The 25,779-nt window shown below is 32.1% G+C and overlaps 2 protein-coding genes and 1 pseudogene across 2 annotated transcripts; 2 read left to right on the forward strand and 1 right to left on the reverse strand.

Annotated features, from left to right (window-relative positions):
* Positions 1–575: 575 nt before the first annotated feature.
* Positions 576–1,915, forward strand: LOC112095637. Its single transcript, XM_024177741.1, has 3 exons — positions 576–650; positions 1,155–1,389; positions 1,482–1,915. The coding sequence occupies exons 1-3, from the start codon at positions 576–578 to the stop codon at positions 1,913–1,915; spliced, it is 744 nt and encodes a 247-aa protein (XP_024033509.1).
* Positions 1,916–3,651: 1,736 nt separating this feature from the next.
* Positions 3,652–4,601, forward strand: LOC112095638 (annotated as a pseudogene).
* Positions 4,602–4,651: 50 nt separating this feature from the next.
* On the reverse strand, positions 4,652–12,396 carry LOC18053767 (12-oxophytodienoate reductase 3). The gene is made up of 5 exons (XM_006451494.2): positions 12,028–12,396; positions 11,781–11,921; positions 5,795–5,925; positions 5,536–5,718; positions 4,652–5,462 (listed from the first exon to the last, which is right to left on the reverse strand). Exons 1-5 carry the CDS (start codon positions 12,099–12,101, stop codon positions 4,801–4,803), a joined length of 1,191 nt encoding a protein of 396 aa, XP_006451557.2. The 5' UTR covers positions 12,102–12,396; the 3' UTR covers positions 4,652–4,800.
* Between the last annotated feature and the right edge of the window lie 13,383 nt (positions 12,397–25,779).

Genomic DNA, 25,779 nt, shown 5'->3' on the forward strand with positions numbered 1-25,779 from the left:
CCAATTTTGAGAAAGCTACTAACTTATGACAATCTCATGTATTATGTAGCTACTAATGCACTCTGCAATAAGAGAGAGTATCGAGAACTATGGATGGGCATGGAGTGTGATGAAGAACGAATTGGATGGATTTATAGTTTACCAAAAGGGCCTTAATATCTTATTCCTAGTTCATTTGTCAATGTTTTATTTGGTGTCATTATGGAAATTTTGGATTATATAGCTTTTTGTTTATGCAATGAATCAACGTTTTGATTACGTTCATTGTTGAACTTTTGGTTTGTGTAGTGAATTGTGTGTTTTGGTTATTTGAATATTTAATGAATATCTTGCTGCTCAAAGTGTGGCTTACGTTGCTTATATATGTTTTTTTTTTACTTTATTTTTGTCCTTGCAATTTCTTATAAATTTGTTTATATGGTCAGGTTGTTATATCCTATCACAGATAAATTGCAGCCTAAGCAATACTTTGGACTTTAATAGTAGGCATGTAAACATTCAATTAATATTAAATGTTCTTCTTTAAATGCTACATATATAATATATATTTGTGTATTTATTTTTGCATAATAGATATGGCTATGGCTGATGAAGAAGTTGACATAAAGATTGGGGTTAAACGAATATTACGGAAACGATTGATTATGTTGGTAAAAAAATTATTGAAAGGGTCGACCAAAAGGCAACGAATATCTACATCATCTCTGACATGTTCTCTTTACATTCAAGAACTTTTAAATGGATCACCAATAGTCTGCTAAGATCTTATGCGGATGGAAAAGAATGGGTTCATATCTCTATGTCAATTGTTCAAAGAAAAGGGATGGCTTTCTGATAGTAAGCATTTAACTGTTGAAGAGAAAATGGCTATGTTCTTATTTACAATTAGCCTTAATCTTCGAAATCGGTTCATTAAAATTAGATTACAGCACTCAAGTCATACAGTGCATAGATATTTTCATGAAGTACTGACGGCAATGATGAAGTTTTCGAAAGAAATGATCACTCCTCCGTCATTTACAGATAATTCAAGAGGCATATGTAATACTCGATTAAGGCAAATTTTTAAGGTATAAAACTTTCTGTGTACTAATATGTTCAAGAATAAAGCTTTTTATTTTTATTATTGAAATAATTTAATTACTAATATATAGGATTCAGTTGGTGCAATTGATGGAATTGTTATTCATGCATGTACTCCAACTGATAAACAAGTGCCATATAGAGGTCGCGGCAAGGGAGAATGCTTTCAAAATGTAATGGCCCTTTGTGATTTTGACATGATATTTAGATATGTTGTTGTTGGATGGGAAGGAACTGCACATGATTCAAGGGTCTTAACTGAAACCATTCATAATTCAAGAAATAAATTTCCTATTCCACCGCCTGGTATGTCATTATTCATTATTTTACCAATTTATTCATTATAATTTATAATATTATATTTTATTTGTCACTCATGTTGAATGTTTTTTTTCTAGATAAATACTATTTAGTTGATGCAGCATATTCACATACAAGAGGTTTCATGGCACCATACCGTCATGTGCGTTATTGGTTAGGTGACTTTCGTAGTGGCGGTCGAGCTAGAGGAAGGGAGGAAATATTCAATCATGCCCGTGCTAAATTGAGAAATGTTATTGAGCATGCTTTTGGTGTGCTAAAGGCCCGTTTTCCAATACTAAAAAGGATGGTACCATACTCATTTGATACACAGAGAAAAATAGTGGTGGCATGCATGGCGATTCATAATTTTCTTCGAAAAATATCAGTGGATGATGCATTATTTGCTCAATATGAAAATGATGAAGTTGAGCTAGAAAGTGGTCATAGCAATCAAAACCACACAGCTAATGCTATCAATTCCTCAAGTATTGAAGATCAAATTTATGGTATTTTACATATTAAATGGTAAATCAACTGTTTCAAGCATCTTATTAGTTTTTTCTTTCTTATATTATATACGATAAAATTTGAAATTTATGGTATTTTATATATTAAATTTTCAAAATCATTATGTATTCACTTAAATATAGTTTTTACTTATAAATGTTAAAATATTGTGGTATTTAATATATTATTTATTTGACATTCAAATTTAATAAGGATACAAATGTAAAAGTACATATTTTCAGTTTTTTAAGTTGAAAAAAAAAATAACTTAATACTTATTTTCTGAGATTCAGACAAAAAAACAAACATATTATTCATATTCAGACATTCAAATCTATTCAGAATTTAAACTAATTCAGGTCTATTCATATTTCAGACAAAAAAACAAACGCCACCTTAGTTTACGTACTTTATAATTATATATTTTTAATGTAATTTTAATAAGTAAAATTTATGAGAAATAATTAAAATAAAATTACAGGTTGGTATACTCACCCACAATCCATTTAAATTTGTAATACCAAATCTAACCGTAATCTACAAAATTACCTACAATGACCAGTTTTGCAATATTATCCATAATAAGAAAAAAAATTGTTTAAAGATTTTTTTTTTTAAAGAAAATTATCAATTCTCCTCTCGAGTTTTAGTGAAATTCTAAAAAGTAGTGGTGTCGTTTGTGTTTTTTACGTATATTTTTACAAGTTAAATAATTTGATAATTTATCTTACAATTTTTTAAAATTGATAATACTATTTATTTTACGGTCGTAATTCACTGGGATTAGTTTACCTAGCCATGACTGTGAGCATGTTTTTACTTGCGGCTACCCAAATTCAAGTAATATTAGAGGGGACGAGTGGTGTTCAATGGGTGAGGTTTATCATTCTCATGCCAAAACAATTAGTTATTTATAGCAAAAAATGAAATAAAAATATAATCACAATATAGAAAAATCAATTTCCTCTTAAGATTTTATGAATGTTTGAAATTACTCAAATTTTTTGAAATTTTAGCAGTTTGCCAAGGGTCTACAATGTGCTTCAACAAGCTACTTCTTTATTAACAACATAAAATAACTATCCTAGCATGACGAAGTGTATTTAAACTTAAAAAGACACAAATATATTATCAATAGTCCACTCAGGAGCAAAAGTCAATAGAAAACAAATTTCTTTTATTGTTTTCGCATGAGCTACCCATTTCTCTGTTAACAATGTTAGAATCTTTTAGGGAATCTTATTATCATGAACATTTTATCTTTGAAGTGTATTTAAACATGAAAAGACATTTCAAAATAATTGAAATATGAAATGACCATATAACCTTTGAAATGTATTAAAAACTATATTTCTATTAGATTGCCTTTGAAGGAAGCATCATTCAATATTATTGTCCTTAAAGTATTTATAACATTATCATTAATCAACATTATTGTCGCTGTAACCCTATCTATAACCCTAGTATGAAAATATATGAGTTGCTTGGGTTCGAGTCCCACGATGGGTTCAATATTATTTTCTATGCTGTGCATGCCATTTGAATGAGGAGATAAAATTTCTTATTTTAAAAACAAGAGGTTGAAATTCGACTCCCCTCATGTATGTAGGGAGGAGAGTAGGTTGTTAAAAAAATAATTATTATATGAATTTTAAATTTCTGAGGCCCCATTCAAGATATTTCCAATATCTGTATTTATTGAATTTATTCTCTTAAATATAAATATAAATATCTTCTCACCTTACCCAGGCTATAAAATCTATCAAGCAGAGCCCTAGTTTATGAATCACCAACATTGTTTACTCTTCCTGCTATTTTATAAGCATTATTTGCTTAATTTGATACTTTTTTCAGCACTTGAAAAGTGATGGCATTTGTTTGGCATGCTATAATTGTTTTTGTCGTTGCGGCAGTTGACGGCAATTCAGAAGCATCCAATTCCAATGACATTGGATTTTGCTATGGAAAGCTTGAAAATGACCTACCATCTGCAACTGATGTGATCAATCCGTATAAAAAATATAGCATTGGCAAGATTAGGCTCTTTGATCCCAACGATGCAGCACTCAATGCTCTAAGAGGCAGCCAAATTGACGTTACTTAAGGTGTAAGAAATGAAGATTTGCCTAATCTGGCAGCAAGCCAAGATGCCGCAAACTCATGGTTTGCTACGAATATGGAGCCTTACCTCAAAGATGTTGTCTTCTCACTTATTGCAGTTGGTAACCAAGTCATCCCAAGAGAATTTTGCCAATACGTTTTACCTGTAATGCAGATTCTGAACAACATCCTCAAGTTACCGATGCTTAGATTATGCTCAATTCACTGCACCCGAAGCTCTAGTTACCGATGCGAACTTGAATTATTATAACCTGTTTGATGCCACGGTTGATGCATACTTTTCAGCCATGTTAAAAAAACAAAAGAGTGCGTGATGTAGATGCAGTAGTTTCTGTCTTTCTGAGACTGGTTGGTCTTCATGGGAATGTCAATGTTACACGTCATGAGTAACAAGGGGACACCGAAAGGGCCAAATGCTTGCATAGAAGCGTTCATATTTTCCACGTTCAATGAGAATCTCACCGCTGTGGAACAAGCAGTCGGGACTTTTCGATCCCAACATGCAGCCGGTTCATCCCTTATTTACGAACTCCCAATAGGACTGAAAAACACTAAAATATGAAAGAACAAATATAATTAAATTGCACACAGACCTTTTTGGGGATGGCTAAATAATATTTTCAAATTTGTGCATCACTAATTATAAAGGTCCCAATATAATATTTCTCCAATCTGTCAAAACATTTGTTCTCTTGATTAGGATCCATTTTTCCTTTATGGATAATGTAAATAATCAAGTTCCTGCCAAATATTAGATATTTTACACTCTTGATTAATATAACCCACTCAAAGGCGTGATAGTGTTGCCTGGCCTTTATTTGCTTTGCTCAGGAAAGGATAGTCCGTGTAACCAACAATAGGATCATGAGTGTAGAATGTCTTCCTGACATACTTGTTTAAAGGTGCATTAAGCTTGAATCTCAAGACTAAGTCTGGGTTTGAGATAAAAAGACGACCATAGGCTACCAAATCAGCACCATCTTCTGCCAAAGCTTGGATCCCTAGCTCCCGAGTGAAGCCACCACTACAAATAAAAGTTCCCTGATAAGACCTTCTCCAAGTCCTCAATAGCTGAGCTTCTTCATCTTCAGTGCCAGGTCTGCCTGATTCTGTCTGGCCATAAGCAGTGTATCGAGGCTGTGTCACATGCAAATAAGTGAGTTTTGCACCCTGATCTATCTGGAGCTTGTTAAGTCCTTGAATAACCGCCAAGCCTAGACCGAGTGGATCAGAGTCTGTAGCATCAAGGTGGTCAATTGCAGGTGACATTCTCACGCCAACTCGATCTGCACCAATAGCTACAATAACTTCTCGAACCAACTGCATTAAGAATCTGCAACGATTTTCAATTGATCCACCATACTCATCTGTTCGGTCATTGATTCCATCCTTCAAAAATTGGTCAATTAGATAGCCATGTGCTCCATGGATTTCAATTCCATCAAAACCTGTAAATCATTAATTATGAAATACGAATGATACAAGATCATAATATGAAGAGTAAACAAATGAATTAATAACCTGCTTGAATAGCATTGAGTGCTGCCTGGCGGTATTGGTCTATCACCTCAGGTATTTCAGAGGTTTGCAAGGCTTGCGGGTTGGGGTATGTGGCATAAGACCCATCTGGCATAAGAATTCTCCACCTCCTTGAAATGGGCTCGTTCGTTGATGATATTGGAGCAGCTCCACCAGGTTGATAAACTATTCCAAGAAATGCTCATATTAATTAATGATTAACAATAACCAATGTCATCAATTCAAGTCAAATCTTGAATACCTTGATGGGAAGCACGGCCAACATGCCAGAGTTGACAGAAAATGATGGCCCCCTTAGCATGAACCGCATCTACCACCTTCTTCCACGCCTCTACTTGTTCCTCTGTGTAAATTCCTGGGACATGTGGAAAACTGCGTGTTCCACAAATGTCATTTATTTGTAATATCAGAAAATTAAAATGTTATTTTAATTTACAGAAATAGATAGAGTGAAAAAAATATATATAAAAAAGACAATTGTTGAACAGCGAAGAGTATCAAAGGATAGTGATTAGTGCTTTTTCTTTTTCTTAATGAAAATAATCAAAGATATTCTATTATTACAGTATTTCTTTTTAATGAGATTGAAGGTCAATGTTATTCAACTTGTTCGCCACTATTTGTGCTTCAAGGTCCAAAAAGAAAGTAATCAAAAGAAGATCCCAAAACATCAAAAAGAAATAAGATGTGTTTGAGTTGTAAGGGTACTAGTGAAATGACCAGCTTCAAATTCTCGAGGGTATGTCTTTTACTTTCATCTAATATTATTGAATAAAGTCAGTCCTAAATATCTTATTGAAATTCCAATAAGTTCTCCCCTACAGTTCCGATATTTCCAATCAATAAATATGTAGATTAAACACTCACAGAATTTTTTGTTTAATTTTTTTTCTTATATCTAAGAAGATCATTGGATTTATTTAATCCTAGCCCCTTTTAATAAGGCCGGAACACTCACAGAATATTCTAACATTTAACCTACAGCATTGATTTATTTCCTAAAAACATATAATTATAGATCATTGAAATTAAAATGCAATCAATAAAGGGACAAATAATTTTAAAACATAACATTATATCATTGAAATTGAAATGCATCAATAATCTCATCCAATTACGAAGCATGATATCAGATAGTATCAAATAAGTTTAATGTAAACACTAAAATCCATAGTTGGAAATCTATAATAATCATATAGCAATTAAACAATCCAAAATAAGATACCATGGTACTTCAACAATATAGTTAATCTACCTCGTAACACTAAAAAGTAAAACTAAAAAGTAAAACACTAAATCCATTGGGTTGAATGGTGTACTTGATAAAATCTGATGTGAGGAAAAAAATATGTAATAAAGCGGGTGAATATAGAATTAAATGAGTAGATAACATATAGGTTTTGTAAATAAATTTACTTTCAAATAAGGAAAACATAGAGATTCTCCCTCAAATATAAGTAAGAAATACTTACATCCAAATTTAAATAGGCTGTGATACTTATCCCCATCAAATTTAAAAATGTCACACTTGGTCCCCTTATACTAATAGAAGTTGATATTATTCTTATACTAATAGAAGTTGATATTATGTTAAATTATAATAAAAAGTCTATATCAATTCCAATCAATTTAAGTTAGTTTACAAATAATAAACATCCATTAAATTGAAATATTCTTTGTGATATGACAAAATCGTAATTGATAAATAAGTTAATTACTAATTTATTTTTTCAATTTCGAATTCTAGCATTAACATAAGCTATTTATATATTGTATTTTCTTATAAAATCTTCATTTTATTCCATTTTCATCACATCATAGTTTATATATTAATTTTCTTTCTTACATAAGAAAATGCATTCTCTCACTAATAATACATAAAATAAGCTTACCCAAACCTTCAAATACTATATCGCCCAATTTATTTACATTTTTCAATTTTCAAGCCAAGAAAATATGAAAATAAACAAAATTAAAAGTTACATAAATTAGATAATTAACTCAATTTATGTTTATAATATATAAACTAAATTTATTTAATTATTGGGGCAATGTGGACTTTTTATTATAATCTAACATAATATATCAACTTCTGTTAATGAAACAAAAAGCTCATGGAATAAAAAAGTTTTACAAATAAAAATCCAACTTAACTGACTGGCGATCCTAAGATATAGATTCAAAGGGACAACCTAATTGTAAGACCTAGGAGGATCACTGTGCGGATTACCCTTCTATCCATTCCTATGATGAAAAAGTGATGCACGTAGAAGGAAGAGTTGTGCACTTAATGATTCTTATTCTTTGAAAATCCAAGCAGAATAATGCAGATTATTCTTAATTAAGGAATCATCTATGTGAGAGATAAGTGGGGTCATTTCAAAGGGAATTGTTTAGAGCTCAATCCCTGGAAACTCTTGCAGAACCAAGCAAAAGTTCAAGACTGAAACAAACATAACAATGAGAACTCAAATGTGTTAGAAAAGACTCTTGTGTAAAATATATCATCCGTTTACATAGACGACAGTGGTTCAAAAAAATCACATCTACTAGTTAGCCAGTAAAGCTAAGTATCTTTTCACAAAAGAAGATTCAAATGTTAAGACTTACCTATCCCATACACGATCGATTTGTTGAACTTTATCACAAAGATAAAAAATGATTGTGATATTAAAAATGTCCATTTTTCTATTTCTGCTAATTTTCATTTACGTGGGGACTGTTAGAAAAATAACACAAAAATAGTTATATAAGACCAATTTTGAGCTAAATGTATAATGAGGAAATATGCTTGCATGGATGATTCAAAATCTCCTTCGTGAGCTCTTCATAACGAATCATATAACGATCAAATCGGTGCTTCGATGAATGAGAAATTGGATCTCAAAGAGCATCCACTGGTTTAAAAAATAAAGAGATTGAATGTTGTTTTTGCCATTTTCTATTTATTGAATTAAACTGGAATCAAATATGTAATATAACAACAATATCAATATCCATATTAATCATAACAATAAGAGATTAAAAAGCTATTAATGGATGAATGTGGCTATATTTCAAGGGAAAGTAAAGCCTAAAAGGCTGTTACAAATAAGTAAAAGTTATAGATTTTGTTTCAAACAATAAATTCAAGAGTTAGTCTTAAATTTTGTTTTACCAAAATGCCCTCCACAAATTCTATAAATTTACTACCAATTTTATTTGCAAAACACACTAAAAATTCAAGTGCTTTCTACTCGTCTCTCTAGCTTTAGGCTTCAGTATGGTAGAGTTCAAACACTAGTTTGAAGCTTGTTAGAATAGTAAGATCATGCTACCGAGACTATTCGAATCCATTATCTTTGGGAAATAGACACCAATATAGTCTTAGCATCGTAGAAAAGGTGGCAAATCTGTTTTTAAGCACATTGTAACTTTAAGACCTCGAGTTTATGGCTTATTTGTTATTATATATTATTTGCAATTTTTAATAATATATTATTTCTTTTCAATTTTATTATTATAGCTTATTAGTAAGCTTAAGTGCATTAGAAAGATTGTGTCACAAAAACTACACATTGCCTAAAGATTTTGAGTTTGAAGTAGAACTATTTATGACCCCTCAAGTCTTCTCTAGAAAGCTAGTTAGTGTATTTTTGCAAATAACATTCGCTGTCTAATTTCACCTACAATTATATCAGTAGCTAATAGTGAGTTTGTAACATATGTATTATGCCCTATCGACCTAGGCAAAATGGTAGCGTCCCTTCCTAATACAACAAAACAGTTGGCGTCTCTTCCTAATACAACAAAACAGTAACATGCCATGTTACTTTTGGCATACAAATGAAAATATGAAAGAAAAAAATAATAATAATTTAGGCTCCATCCGCCACTGCTGTCAGGCAGCTTGGCTGCAGATTGCAGCTGCCACAACAAGAGAAGTGGCATAAATTCTTGTTTTGCAGCTGCCCTGTGGTAGCCAAAGCACAGTAATCCCACACTGCCCCTTAGTTTTCAGTTTTGAAAGTTAAAAAAAGGTAATTTCAAATTTTTATTAAAAAAAAAAAAACATTCAAATTCTTAACTCTAGAATTTGATATACAGTAAAACCTCACTATAATCATATTATTGAGACCAAACAAATTTATTACTATAAGAACATTATAACTTAATAGATGTGTAACTAAAAAAATTAATGTTTTGACTTAGTTATTCCTAGAGCAACTAACAGAAAGGTAAAATATCCACTACATTAATAAATAATTAAAGGAACATGTCACATCTAATCTATAGTTATTGATAAAAGAGATAGACATAGTTTTAAAAAAAATAATAATTTATGTATCTATGTTGTGTTATGCACGTCATCCCAAAAGTCTAAACATTTGCATTCTCTTTAATGATTTTCTCTCAATATAAATTCTATAAATACTATATATTGTATAAATCATTACCCCAAACAACTTAAAAAAAATATTTTTTTTCCATCTTAATCCTTTAGGGCCTGTTTGGTACTTGGAATAAAATAAGATAGAATAGAATGGGATAGAATGAGATAGCATTATATTTATGGTGTATTTACTCGTAGGAATGAGAATGATTGATGGAGTTTACTAATAAGTAGAAGAGGCAACGTGAATGAAACACATGGGATCTACATCTTTTGGGCATTCCCCAATAAGAACTTGGCGAATCAAGTTTCCATTCTTTGAACTCCTCATTTTACCCTCATTGAATTTTCATACTCATCAAATTACCCTCAATTAAGTTTTGTCACATTTGCATTTTGGCCTTTGTAGAAGTTTTGTAATATTTACAAATAGGTCTCTCATTATTTATTAGTAATAATAATAATAATATTATTATTATTATTGTCTTCGTTTATAACTATTTATTATTATTATTATTATTATTATATTTAAATTTATTAGTTTTATTATTTAATTATTACTTATTATTATTATTGTCTTTAATGTCATTATAGTTATTATTAAATCTTATTCTTATTAAAATTTATTAATTTTATAATTATTAGAAAACTTATTTTGAATAATAAAATTCATAATCACAATTATTATAATAAATAATGGCAATAATAAACTAATGTCATTTTAGTAACTTGTAATAATTCGTTCTAATTCCAAGACAAAGTAAACACATCAATGATAATACTGCTCATTTTGATTCCGATTCCAATTTTTAAGGTAAAGTAAACAATTTATTCTGATTCTCATTCTCTATTATGATTTTATTCCATTCTGATTGCCGATTACTAAATGCACGATTAGTGTTGTCTCATGTTCGCTGCAATTCACGGGATTGGGCTAAATTGTATACATGGTTTTCACATTAAATTAATTAAAAAATTAAAATTAACTAAATGTTTGGATTTTTTTATTACTAGTTATTTACTTCACATTCAATTATGATATTTATAATTTAAATTAAGTGAAATTTATTGAGTTATTTCTTTCAATAATCTATTAATAATTTTATTTTCTGTATTATTGTTATTTATATTTTTAATTACAGCATTTTATATTTTTATAAACATGCATATTAATATTGATAAATTAGTAAATATATTTGAGTTATAGAAATGTTGCAACAAATTTATATCATGAGGGTTATGGGATAAATTTTCTTAAGCTTTTGGGATTATTCTGTGGGCTCATAATATCATTATTCTAATTTTATGTTGCACACACAGGAATCGATAAAATTTTAATGAATTAATTCAAATCTCAACCTTATTATCCTACCACAAAATGCACCCTTAATATAACATAATATAACATGGTATGTTTTTCTTTTCAGAATATACAAATAACTAGTATTATGTGAAAACAAGTTCTTTGAGACGAAATTTGAAAAAATTATAATTTATTACAATATAAAATTTCCTTTTATTTATAAGTAGCTTAAGTAGGATCATATGTTTTTTATAATTATTGAAATTTATTCTTGTATGGAAGAGTATCAAATACGATATTGCTGGTTTTTTCCGCATCTAACGGATGTTGCTAAAGAGCACGTACAGTAGATCACACACATCACATTGACACGTGGGAGAAGTTTTGCTCTCTGACGGTGACGGAGGACTTTGGTGGGCTTGGGTCCCAGTAACCATTAACTCATTAAAGAAGTGGGACGCAATAACCACTAGTTGATAACTTAACCAATCAAATTAGACACGGTCGCCTTTAGCTTTAGGCACATGCGTTTAAATAGAATTACGAAAATACCCGGGAGCCGTAGGAGAGACCGCAGTGCCTTCAGAGATGAGAAAGCCGCCAGGCGTTGACCTCTGCTGATAGTAAGTAGCCAAAGCTGGCCCTGGAATCCCATTCAAAGCTCTGCATCTTGTCATCGGCGCAAGCACCACCCTGCCCACCACCACCATCAAACACACCCAGGACAAAGCCTGAATCCTTAATAAAATCAAGGATAAATTCGTCATATCAGGATAAATCCCAGTGTTAATTTGCTGACCTGTGAGAGAGGTTGAACTTGCCCATATTGTATGGAGTAAAGAGCCTGCTGTCATTCGCTGTAGTTTCTGCCATTTCTATTCCTGAAGAAAAATAGAAATTAAAAGATGATCTGATGCTTCGGAGTTTTCTGAGGACGATGATCTATTGATGAAACGAGGACATATAGTCACAAACTATCAAATTAGAAGAGAGAGGCCATCCGTATTTTAATTGTGGGTTTTTAGAAGGAAAAAAAAAATCAAGGAATATGATTAGACGGTGCTGGGTATCTTTGAATTTTTGTCGTTTGATGAGTAGTGGACTAGCGGGTCAAAGATGTAAAAGATGGACGTTGATTAACAATAGAATGCGTCGGTGGGCTTGGTGATTCCGCACGCAATGTTTAACAGGGGACATGGCGTTCACGTGTTTGGACGGTCCACGTCTGCCGGCATGCACGTGTTGTTTTTCTGAAAGATGGGTCTGACTGTTCTTGGACCGCTTGTTGTTTAGAGACTTTCGGGCCTCAAGCCCGAATGTCAAGGCAACAACTATGATCCGACCGACCCAGCGATACATGCACCCATGTATTAAAAAGTAGGGATGGACATTCTACTGTTCGGTTCAGTTTTGAACCAGAATCGATTCAAACCTAAATCGAACAGATCTCAAGAAATAAAACCGAACTCAAATCGGAATTTCAAAATCGAAATGAACCAAACCAAAATACTTTGGTTCGGTTCTGAAATTACAATTACTGAATTTAACAGTTTTTACTTGTTTGACAGAGGACGGATGTCTTGAAGGTCAAAATAACATGCTTGAAATATGTTTGTTGGTAATATGTGGGATAATATGATTGAAAGAGAAGGGAGCAAATCAACTCCATATTCTAGATTAAATAGCACAATTTGCTTACCAAACTAGCACAGCATTTAATCACAGGACATACACAACTTCAATTTTGTAAAATAGAAACAAATTTGGCACCACTAGATCATGTTTTTAATGAAAAATAAAATGCTCAATACAAAAATAGAACAGTGGATGTGAATAAGAATCTCTCGTATGAATTTTTTAGTGCAAATTTGATTTCACTCAATACCTAAAGAAAACCAAGTATGTAGTTCATTGTTCCTAAATAAGTTCCTAATCAGACAAAAACAAGTCACCGCCAAATTTTGAAAAATTTTTAATGTAAAAGAGAAGATAGACGTCAAAGAATGGACTTTAAAACAAATCTTAAATTTGATCATTTAAAAAACAAAGAAGGGAGGCTTTTATGGTCCTTCAAGATCCTAATTTACTATTTCTAACGGGTACATGTTCACGTTTTTAGATCTGGCCTGTGGAAGAAAGAACACACAACACCAAAAAAAAAAACCAAAAAGCCAAAAAATCCCATATAAATTCCTGGCGCCGCCCAAATTAATAAAATTTAAAAACACTTACAAATCCAGGACATATTTCTTCATGACCATGCAAGACGCATGCTATATTTTTAACCTTAAGCACCGCCTAACATAGTAGACTCATCTATTAAAAATAGGAAAAATATCACTCGTATGCCCTTAAATGACACATGTATTAAATGTATTATAATATTTTTAACATGTATCACTCGTATACCCTAAGTTGACAACATGCGTCTGTCGTCCACCAAACTGTTAGCTGCTGTTAGAAAGTTAACAGAATTATGGCAAATTGACTATTTCGCCTTTAAAACTCAAAATAAGGTAAAAAGATAAATTTATCCCAAAAATTAACTTAAATTTTCAATACACATTTTTTTTAATTTTGTTATTAACAATAAATTTTTTTGATTAAAAAAATATGAATTATTAATGGTACATATTATTAACAATTATCCATAAAAAATCGTCCATATTATACCATAAAAAATTATTAACAACATATTATTTACAATTATACATATTAAATCATAAAAAATTCCAGTTGGAGCTTAAAGGAGTAGATCTTCAAAAATTCAGGTTAAATTTTGGAGGAGTAGATTCGGTTGTGGAGTAGCAATTTTTTTTAAATCCCGTTGAAACAACGTTGTTTCACATAGATGATGTCATCTTCCAATAAATGGGATGACATGTCATTTTTTATCAATATATATCATATGACATGTCATTTTTTACTAAGTAAATAGGGTGATATGTCGTTTTTGTAATCAAAGTTTCTTCCATCTTAAAAGACTAGATTACCCTATGATGTCAGCACTTGCAACGGTAGCTAACGGTTTGGTGAACGGCATACACATTTTGTCAACTTAGGGTATACGAGTGATACATGTTAAAAGTATTGTAGTACGTTTGATACAAGTGCCATTTAAGGGTATACGAGTGATATTTTCCCTTAAAAATATAACAAAATACTAGTTGAGCACTACAATGAGTCACAAAATTGTTACCTTCACTAGGGGTGGGCAAAATACCCAACCCGACCTGATCCGACCCGAAAAATGTCGGGTTCGGGTTGGATTGGGTTGTTATGGCAACCCGATCGGATGAGGAAGTGCCAACCCAATCGGGTTGTGATCGGGTCGGTTTAAACCCGACCCGATCCGAATACCCTATCGGGTCTTCCCAAAAAAAAAATCACTCACCCATTACACTTTACGCTTTACAACACACACGCACACTGCACACCAGACGCAGACGGACCTCACAGCTCACAACAATTCACACACAGTCACACACTGTGAAACACACAAACAACACACAGAACAAAACCAATCTACTATGAGTGCTGCCGAAACCAAAGGCCTGAAGTTTGACTCTGCCGAAACCAAATTTTTTGCCGAAATCGACACCCAACAGGCGATCTGCTACCGCGATCTGTGCCGTGATCTGCTGCCATCTGCTGCTGCGATCTGTGCTGTGAGCTGCTGCCATCTGCTGCCGCGATCTGTGCCGCAAGCTGCTGCCATCTGCTGCCATCTGCTGCTGCCATCTATGCCGTGAACTGTTGCCATATGCTGCTGCGATCTACTGCCGTGAGCTGCTGCAATCTGTTGCCGTGGCTGAAGCCCCCAACCCGACCCGACCCGAGCTTTCTCCTTTGTGACTTTGTGTTGTGGCTTTGTGACCCGAACTCGTTTTTGAGATTTGAAGTTTCATAATTTTAAATTCAATATTTCATGGTATATATATATAGTTTAATAGTTATTTATGCTAAATTATTAGTTATTTAAATCCAACCCGAACTTAACCCGAATTAGTGACCCGACCCGATCCGACCCGAATATAATTCGGGTCGGATCGGGTCGGGTCACTAATTCGGTTAAGTTCAGATTAATTTTTGTCTAACCCGAACAACCCGAAACCCAATCGGATTGACCTGAACTCGACCCGAACCCGATTTTGCCCACCCCTAACCTTCACTGGCGTGACAACAATAACAGAGAGAGGCAGCAATTACTGGAGAGATGAATGAGATGACTAGCAGCGGTTGATTCGTGAGTGATGGGTGCTAGCGGCGGTTGACGGTGAGAGTGAGACTGTAAGGGACTAACCGTGCATTGGATGCTCCATGACGGCGACGGGCCGTCAGCGTGACCGTGAGAGGCTGCAAGAGAGATAGACTCCCATGCGTGAAGCCTTGAATGATTTGTGCGTGGGGGAGATTGCTGCTGCCGTGCCGATCTAGGGTTATAGATTTAGAAAGTTAGGAATTGAAATTGATTTTTTTTTAGTTTATATTTTAAATTAATTTTTTAATTGAATTGAGGCGAATCGATCAATTTTTGGATCGGTTTGGTTTTGAACCGAACCAAACTCAAACCAATCAGCTTGCTTATTTTTTAACCATTCAATGAATCAATTTTGTCTATTAAAGCAACTGAATCGAATCAAAAAATTTCCATTCGGTTCAGTTCCATTGGAAAAAAACCCAACAGTTTGCCTAGTGGAGCTTTAATGCCTATCTCAAATCTTTACAATATCCATTTTGAATTTTATTTTCTAAAGTATATTTACTTGATAAAATATAAATTTAAAAATAAAAATTAATGTCTTGCTACAAAATTCTACCGCGAAAAAATATTTCTTTTAAGTTTTTATTTATTAAATCAATATAAATCATAAAATCTTAAATTATTTTATTTTTATTATATAATTTTTTTCATAACCATAATTTTAAACTCTTATAAGTTTTTTTAAATAATTAATTAATTTAAAATATGTTATAAATTATGAAATGGAATGGGTGTAAAATATTTGTAAAAAAATAGTTTATTTAAGTGTTAAAATGAACTTCCTATCAAAATTAAAAATAAATAAATTTATCTAAGATTACTTAGATAATTTTAATTAAAAAAGAGTTTTTGAGGAATTTAAATAGGTGTCAAAAGGCTTACTCATTAAAATTGTTATAATCAACTTGAAATGAGTTAATAATAATCAAGTTGTTATAATCAATAATGAATTAAAATAAATAAATATTTAAAAAATAAAATAATAACTAAAGAAAATGAAGCAAATAAAAGTTTATAAATTTAGTTCTTTTATACGAGATTCTCTAATTCACGAACTCTTTTAATTAATCAATACTTAAAAGAGAGTTTAATATTATAATTTTAAGTATTTTGATTCATTATTGATATATAAATTAAGGATTCAAGCTTTCTTTTTTTATTTTTTATTATTTTTCAAATTTAAATTTATTATTCTAATTTATAAATTTATTTTTTTAAAAATATAGGGCTTGGGGTTGACCCAACCTTTTTTCCTAAGCCCTTATCCAGGCCCTCATGTAAGAGGTTTAGGCCAAAGCCCGTAGGAATGAACAGGGCCGGGCCGGGCCGGGCTTTTTTGTCATCCCTATTTTTATCAAGTTAATATTGTTGAAAAAATAGCATATTAATATGCTATTTTGAGGGCACATTTTGAGTGTGACCCATTCAGCAAAAGTGAAAAATATTGAGAAGTTTGGATTCTACTCCGTGAACACTTCGAAATGATATATTTATATACTCAAAATGATATTTGGTTGAATGAGAAATTAACTTTCAAAGTACACCCTTAAAGTTGGAAATTTAAAAGGAAATTGAACTTTTCCTACAAGGGAAAAATAAGGTAAGAGATTTGTCTTTATATATAGAAACTCATCAATACATGAGCAAGAATTTTAAGGATAAAGGCTCTCTCCACGCGAGCGTGTGTAGGAGGTGCAAATCTCAGCCCGATTTGGTTGAACTCGTGTGTGTCCTGCGTTCGCGAATGTTGGCCTAAAATCACCTAGGCCTGTATGGCCATGTTTTTATTTAAATATTCAATTTTTATTCAACAATTACATACCCTCATGTATATAAAAGATACTCTTCCTCTTCTATTTTAGATACAACAAATACATAGAGCACTTAAAAAAATTTCCTCCTTTGACATTTTGTTTTGATCGAGATTCTGCACTGTTGCTGTTTGCCGGAATTATTTGTCTGTGCTTGACGAATAATTCGTTCTCGTTGTATCTTGGGAAACAAATACCAACGAACCTAAAGCACCATAGTGGGTGGTAAATTTGTTTTAAGGAGACTGTTACTTAACAGGCCTTGGGTTTTTTTTTTCTTTCTGTTTTTCATTTTCTTTTATGTTGCTTATTTTGTTACTGCTCCAATTGATTGACACTAAAAAGTGTGATTTAATAAGGAGAAAATTATCAGTCTTTCACTCATTATATTGATTAATGCGCTCATTATTCTTAAATTATCTTAACACTCCCCAAATATAATTTTATGTTAAATTAATTTGTAATATATTAATTTTATGTTGTAGATATATTTCAATAACAAAAAGGAGTTAGAACTAGAAGTGGGAACAAAGAAAAATTGCTGAAGCCATTTGGAAGCATTATCGAGGAGATGTAATTAAAAAAATTTAAAATTTTAAAAATAAAATAATAAAATAATTTAAAAAGAAAAAGTGAGCAATCATGTTGATAATGGTCAGGAGGCCATTATGCTGCCTGACCATCACTCATGTTTTGCTTGTTTGTTTGTGTGACAATAATAAGAAACAATAATAGAATAAAAGAAGTTGAAGCTGAAGATCGCCTATAAATAGGAGAGCTGAGGCCGAGAGAGAGCGGAAGGCAAGAAAGGGGAGAAAGCTGAATAATTCCTTCTTGCTTTCTTTTTTCTTGTTTTCTTGTTTAATCAATCTTCGTGTAATAGATTTCAGAAATTTGTTAAATAAAATGAGTGTTTTGTTTTCCAATATGAGTATTTTGTTTTCTAATATGAGTGGCTAAATTTTCTAAGTTGAGATGAAAGGTAAAGGTTAAATATTCAAATTATTGAGTTAATTACTCTCTCAAGTGAGTCTTAAAATTTATTTTATTTATTAAATTTTTCTTCCTTACTAGTTTCTTTTATGTCATTTTAATTATGAATACAATCTCTTCAGATTTATATGGTATTTTGACATAATGTCAACACTTTAATATAATTGTGGCACATTAGGTGCTTAATCCCATATTTATCACACTAATGTTTAGTTAAAAAATTAAATGGCATAATAATTAACTGCTAAAAGAAATGCAAAAGATAAATTTTGAAAGAATATTATAATTATAATTTGAAATCTGAGAGTGGATCCCGTAACCTTATCATATTTTTAGATTGATTCAGATTAATTTCTTTTCCCGCATTAAATTTTCTTAGTTTAAAAAATTGACTACTAGATTTTAAATTTCCTGTGGTTCGACTTCGGACTCATTAAGTTATATTATAACTAAACACTCTTATACTTGAGAGTAAAAACACTTTTGAGTATGTCAAATTTTTGACTCCGTTGCCGGAAAGTTTTCTAAATTTAGTGTCAGTTATCTTTATTTTATTTTATTTTATTATTATTTTTTTGTCGTTAGTTTCTTTTTTGGTCATTTTATTACATTCTCTTTTTGTAAAACTTCAGTTAGACCCCTCTTCTCTTGAAATTTTAACATTATCTATAAATTTATAAAAAACTTCATTTTAGCCCAAAAACTTTTGCAAATCAATCCCTAAAACCAAATCGGAACTTATATCTTTGGACTTTGCCTTATTCGTTGAACTTTTGGACATAACGAACATGGACTTGAACTTTTAAAATAGCCATTAAGGCCTAATAATTGAAATTTAATTTGCTGGTAAATTTAAAAAAAAAAACACACATTTTTTTAAATTTTTGTTATTTATTTTTTCATATTTATTTTTAATGGTCGGTTCTACTGCATGAATTGTTATTTAAATTTTATTAATTTTTTATACGGTCAGCTCTACCGCCTATCATTTTAATTTCATTTTGTTTATTCTTGTACATTAATTTGTGTAATTTTTATTATATGTTTTATGGCTGGTTCTAAAATACCGCCTAATATTTTAATTGTTTCCTTTAATTACTTTATTTTTATGGCTGGTTTAATCGCCTAATATTTAAATTTCAATTTTTTTATTTTTATTTTGCTTTATTTTACTTTTGTTTTTGCTTATTTAATTTTCAATTTGTTTTTATTTCTTTAATTTTCATTTAATGTTTTATGAATCATTAATTTGTTTAGTACACATCATTAGCATTGCATGCGACGTTGGTCTCATACAGATAGTGGCAAATTAATTAGGAAATCATCTTCACCACCTTTAAATATAATTGACATTGGAGCTGATAATTTTTCAGAGCATGAAGATAATCAAGCCTTACAAAATCTTCATGAATAACTTAGGACACTTAGAGAATACATGCATGCAAAATCTTCATGAATAGAACACTTAGAGATTTCATACATCCTACTAGAACAGGGTCACCATAGAGATTTCATGCATCCTACTAGAACAGGGTCACCATCATGCGTAATTTTTCCTCCTGATGCATCACGTTTTAATTTCAAACCTGGTATCATTCAACGCCTACCTACTTTTTATGGTTTTGAGTCTGAAAATCTATATTTTCATTTAAGGGAATTTGAGGAAGTTTGTAACACATGTATTGATCAAAATTGTAGCATGAACATATATAATCAGGCTTAAGTTTTTTCCTTTCTCACTAAAGGATAAAGTTAAAACTTGGCTACAAAATCTTAGATCAGGATCTATCAGAACTTGGGATGAAATCCAAGCACAATTTTTGATGTTTTTCAGTCCACCCCACAGAATAAATTCTTTCAAAAACCAGGAGAAACCCTTTACCAATATTGGGATATGTATAAAGAGCTACTTAACATTTTCCCACATCATGGCTTTGAAACATGGATGTTAGTGTCTTATTTCTACGAGGGACTAATATCCCAAAGTAGACAAGTTGTTGAAATGATGTGTAATGATGAATTTAGAGACAAAAGTCCTGAAGGTGCATTAGATTATCTTGACTATACAGCAGAGAATGCACAACACTGGGACACAATTGGTTCTTATAGGTCATCGAGTAAACCTCAGTCATCTCCATCTAGTAGAGGCATGTACAAACTTAGGGAAGACCATGACCTTCAAGCCAAATTTGCATCCTTAACTAGAAAAGTCGAAGTATTAGAGTCCAAAAAGAATGATCATGTAAAGTCTGTTTAAGATATTTCATGTTATGTTTGCGATTCTACTGACCATTATACGCAGGATTGTCCAACCTTGCTAGCTCTGAGAGAAAGTTTACACGAACAAGTAAATATCATTGACAATTTCAAAAGGTCAAATCATAATCCATACTCTCAAACTTATAACTTTAGTTGGAGAAACCACCCAAATTTGAGTTGTAGAAATGACAATCATGCACAACCTTCACAACCAACTCCTCCACGCCAAAATTTCCAAAACCCCAAGAGTTACCCACCATATGTCCCACTACCAAGAAAAAATCTGGAAGACACATTGCGTTTGTTCATTGAAAAACAAGAGTCAATCAATAACCAAACGATGCAAACCTTAACCAATTTGGCAGAAACTGTCTCCAAAGTTATATATGCTCTTACCATGCATGAAAAAGGAAAGTTTCCTGTCCAACCTAAACCAAACCCTAAGAGTCAATGACATTCTCAAATGGATAATATAGGAAACCAAAATATGAGTCAATTCAAATCGGTTATAACCCTTCGTGGTGTTAAAGTTATCGAAAAATACATTTCGGACCCTCATGAAACTAGTAAAGATTCAATTTAAAAAAATAAGGAAAAGTCTGTTGAACTTTTAACCCATGAAGAAATAACCAACTCTCCTCTTGTACCTTTATTTCCTCAAGCACTAATCAAGCCAAAAAAAATAAAACCACAGTCTAGAAATTTATGAAGTTTTTAAACAAGTGAAGGTCAACATTTCTCTACTGGACGTCATTAAACAAGTACTTTCTTATGCTACATTTCTGAAAAATCTGTGCACTGTGAAAAGAAAACATAAGGTGCAAAAGAAAACTTTTCTTGCAGAACAAGTAAGTTTCATTCTCTCAACCAATAGTGCTTTAAAATATAAAGCTACTGGTTGTCCAACTATTTCTTGCATTATTGGGGATCATAAAATTAAAAATGCTCTACTTGATCTTGGTGCTAGTGTTAATTTACTTCCTTACTCAGTGTACCGATAACTCAATATCGGTGAGTTAAAACCAACCTCTACCACTCTTTTACTTGCTGATAGATCGATTAAGGTTCCAAAATGAATAATTAAAGATGTATTAGTCTGAGTCGATAAATTCAAATACCCTGTAGATTTTAATGTTTTGGAAACGGAACCAATTGCTAATGAATGCAAATAAATTCTTGTTATATTGGGTCGACCATTTTTAGCTACTGCTAATGCCTTGATTAATTGCATGAATGGAGTAATGAATTTATTTTTCAGCAACATGACATTCGAACTCAATGTGTTCAACACGTGTAAACGACCTCACCACCAAGAAGATGATGATAATGAGAATGAGGAGATTGATCTCATTGAGGAACACGTTTAGGATGGGAATTTTACAAATTCTGTGAAAATTTATTTTGCTGGTTCTTTTGAATCAAGTAAGGAATTAGATTGTGATATTGCTAACATATGCCCTACACTTGATTTTATGTAGGTACCTATAGGTGATTATGACCAATCAAACTTTGAAGATACGACACAATCTGAAGAGCCATATGAAAAAGAAGCACCAGAGGTCGAATTATGCCTATCTTGGAGAACAACAGACTTATCCAGTGGTAATTTCTTCCCAACTCACGCATGATCAAGAAGGTAAGTTGTTGTCTGTACTAAAAGGACATAAAATTGTATTTGGTTGGACCTTAAAAAAATATAAAAGGCATTAATCATTTAATCTGCATGTTAAGTGTTAGAAAATGTATATTTATAAAGGAGAAAATCATCATTTTACACTTCAAGTTCCACTAACATTCCTACTTTTATGTATTTAAGTCTCTTGTCATTTAATTATGGGTGTTGTATTATAATTAAGTATTTTATGTATTTTAGGGGCATCATAGTTATTTCACAATGAATGAGAGATCATACGACAAAACAGACATCACTTTTGAACTCAGGACAGTCGAAAACCTTAGGAATAGCATAAAAGGAAAAATGTCACTGTTCACTTGTACGGTACTATTCACATGTACGGTACATGCATATACACAACATTATTTTTAACCAAACCGCGTCACTGTTCAAGCCGGTTAACTGTTCAAACCATGTATTGTTGACTGATGACGTGGCGCAATCCTGAGCGTCCAAACTGTTTTTAATCCGATGGCCATGATTTACTCAATGTAAAAAAGGGGCCTCTCCCCCCTAATTTGGCATCCCTGAATCCATTTTTGGGCTTTATTTTCTGTAATTCCTTCTCCATCTTGTATTTTCTACATATTTTAATAAATTTATATTTTACCCATAGTTCAATTATGAATAGCTAATTCTCTTTCAAGCTTGGGTTGAAGGTGAAGTCTCAACATGTGTCATGGGCTTTATTTGGTAAATTTATTTTCTCTTCCCCTCTAATTTTTGTGGCTGTTTTGACTTTTCGTCGACAAATAATAATAACATTGTCTAGATACCGCCCTGGTTTCACCGGCTCCCTAGTACAAGATTATTATTATTTGACATGATAAGCCCTTAGCACCATATTGATTAGAGTGTGGTTCATGAGGTGTGGATAACCCCCTCATGATTTAATTAGCACTAATAAGGAATATTTAGCTCATGGTGCATGTTGATACGGATCCAGATACCCAAGTGCTGCATTTTAATAGAATTCGCTTCAATTTATTCTCATAATTTTAATTCAAATTTTAGGATAATCTAAGTTACTTTCACCATAAATCTAACTACCCACTTAGAAAATTAATTCTACACACAATTAAAATCTACCTCCTCGTGGGATCGACACTGTTGTGCAAATTTTAATGTACTCGCAAGCGCACGAATCTATTGTAGTATAGATCAATGGTGTTGAGTGTCGATCCCACGAGGAGGTGGATTTTAATTGTGTATCGAATTAATTTTGTAAATGAGTGGTTGGATTTATGGTGGAAATGATTTGGAATATGTTAAGACTTAAATTAAAATAGCGAGAATAAATTCTAAAATTGAAATTGCAATGGAGAGAATAAATTGAAGAGAAAATCTATTAAATTGACGTACTTGGGTATTCGGATCCGTATCAACATGCATCATGGGCTAAATAATCCGTATTAATGCCAATTAAATCATGAGGGGGGAATCCACACCTCATGAACCACGCTCTAATCTATATGGTGCTAAGGGCTTATCGTGCCAAATAATAATAACCTTATACTAGAGGACCGGTGAAACCAAGGCGATACTAGACAAGATTAGTATTATTTATCGACGAGAAGTCAAAACATCCACAAAAACTAGAGGGGAAGAGAAAATAAATTTACCAAATTAAGCCCATAACACATGTTGAGACTTCACCTTCAACCCAAGCTTGAAAGAAAATTAGTTACTCATAATTGAACTAGGGGTAAAATGGAAATTTATTAAAATACGAAGAAAATACAAGATAGAGAGGGAATTACAGAAAATGGTGTCCAAAAATGGATTCACTGATATCAAATTAGGGGGGGAGGCCCCCTTTTTATAGATACATGGAGTAAATCATGGCCATCAGATTAAAAACAGTTTGGACGCTCAGGATTGCGCCACGTCATCAATCAACAGTCCACGGTTTGACCACGCGGATGAACAGTAACACGGTTTGGTTGAAAATAATCCTGTGTGATTCATGCACCGTATGTGAGATTTTTTGTCCACTGATATGCTGCCACGTCACCATCAACAGTACATAAGAATTTTAGCCCAACAGGATCGTGGCACCTCATCAGTCAATGCCACATCATCGATCAATGCCACGTCATCATCCGTCTATGTGAACAGTGTCGTGAACAGTAACGTATACAGTACCGTACACATGAATAATATCGTACATGTGAATAGTGCCATTTTTCCTTTTATGCTCCTCCTAAGATTTTTGACCGTCCTGAGTTCAAAAGTTATGTCCGTTTTGCCGTCTGATTTCTCCTTTATTGTGAAATGACTATAATGCCCTTAAAATACATAAAATACTTAATTAAAATAAAACACATGTAATTAAATCACAAGAAAGTTAAATACATAAAAGTAAGGGTTGTTAGTAAGACTTGAAATGTAAAATGACGGTTTTCTCCTTTATAAATATGCATTTTCTAACACTCAACACACCTCCCAACCAGCTTATTGCTAGTCCCTAGCAAATAAAGCGAAAACAAAATTCAAATTCAAAACGATTTTTTTTTTTTTAGAAACACTCGTGTTTATTCAATCAGATTAATGATAGCAATCAAATAAAAGTATAAGCATTATCTCCAGTCTAAAGCAACATCACACCCACATCAACCATCCACATGAATTAGCCCAGTAGACTTTGTTATAGCTACTTTCAAGAATGACATGTCAAACCCCAAAATCTCACTGGAAGTAGTGACACTCTCACAAATAAATTAAACCCAATAAAAATAGTCACTCCAATGAATGGTAATTGAGAGAGAAAATAATAAAGAAGTGATATCACATGCTCTCACCAAGATGAAATAAATATGCCCTCAGCTTAGAAATAATACGATCTCAAGTCAAATAAAATGTTAGTCAACCCACTTTATTTATTTTTTTTTAATTATGCATCACTACATCTTTTTAGCCCATATAACTAGCTTCTACTTCGGACTATAGTTCCCTAAAATCAAGAAGGACTTTTATTAGGACGTAACGTAGGCTAGGGACATGGTTAACAAAGAAGGGAAATAAGGAAAACAAAGTGTATGTTTGAGAAAAATGCAGAGAACTTTTTTTTTTTTTTGGAAGTTGAAAGGTGGATTTCACCTATTATTGTTATTTTTATTCTTTTGAAACAACAACTTTTGTTTTGTTTTTTTTTCTCTCTTTTTTTTTTGCTTTTATTTGGCACAACTTCACTTAACAAAATAATTATTTACATTTTTCTCAAACATAAATAGGTGATGGACCTTATAAGACATCGGGTAATACTCCAAATCGGAGTGGGTCAAGATGATAAGTTGACAAAGAAAATGTTTTTTTTTAAAGGCTCAAAAGGGTTAACTATGGATATATCACAAAAGCGATGGCTAAAAAGGCTCAAACGGGACAAAGATGGCCTTTCCATCGTCTTTTAGGGCTCTAAATAATCATCCATATCTACTAGTTAGATGGGCCTCCCAATGTAGCAACACACATTTTTTTTTAAGGGTCAACTCAAAAGAAATCTAAAGATCGTATATAAAATAATAAACTGTTAAGCTATATAAAGAATGG

This window comes from Citrus clementina, unplaced genomic scaffold, assembly GCF_000493195.1.
Source record: "Citrus clementina cultivar Clemenules unplaced genomic scaffold, Citrus_clementina_v1.0 scaffold_1, whole genome shotgun sequence".
In the NCBI taxonomy this organism is placed as follows: Eukaryota; Viridiplantae; Streptophyta; class Magnoliopsida; order Sapindales; family Rutaceae; genus Citrus; species Citrus x clementina.

Bases quoted from the DNA above. Each gene is read 5' to 3' on its own strand.
- LOC18053767 (XM_006451494.2), bottom strand. From the start codon at position 12,101: ATGGCAGAAACTACAGCGAATGACAGCAGGCTCTTTACTCCATACAAT. The intron at 11,922-12,027 runs GTCAGCAAATTA...GGTGGTGGGCAG, and splicing joins AAGTTCAACCTCTCTCACAG to GGTGGTGCTTGCGCCGATGA. The intron at 5,463-5,535 runs GTTATTAATTCA...AATGATTTACAG, and splicing joins ACTCAATGCTATTCAAGCAG to GTTTTGATGGAATTGAAATC.
- LOC112095637 (XM_024177741.1), top strand. From the start codon at position 576: ATGGCTATGGCTGATGAAGAAGTTGACATAAAGATTGGGGTTAAACGA. The intron at 651-1,154 runs GTAAAAAAATTA...ACTAATATATAG, and splicing joins GGAAACGATTGATTATGTTG to GATTCAGTTGGTGCAATTGA. The intron at 1,390-1,481 runs GTATGTCATTAT...TTTTTTTTCTAG, and splicing joins ATTTCCTATTCCACCGCCTG to ATAAATACTATTTAGTTGAT.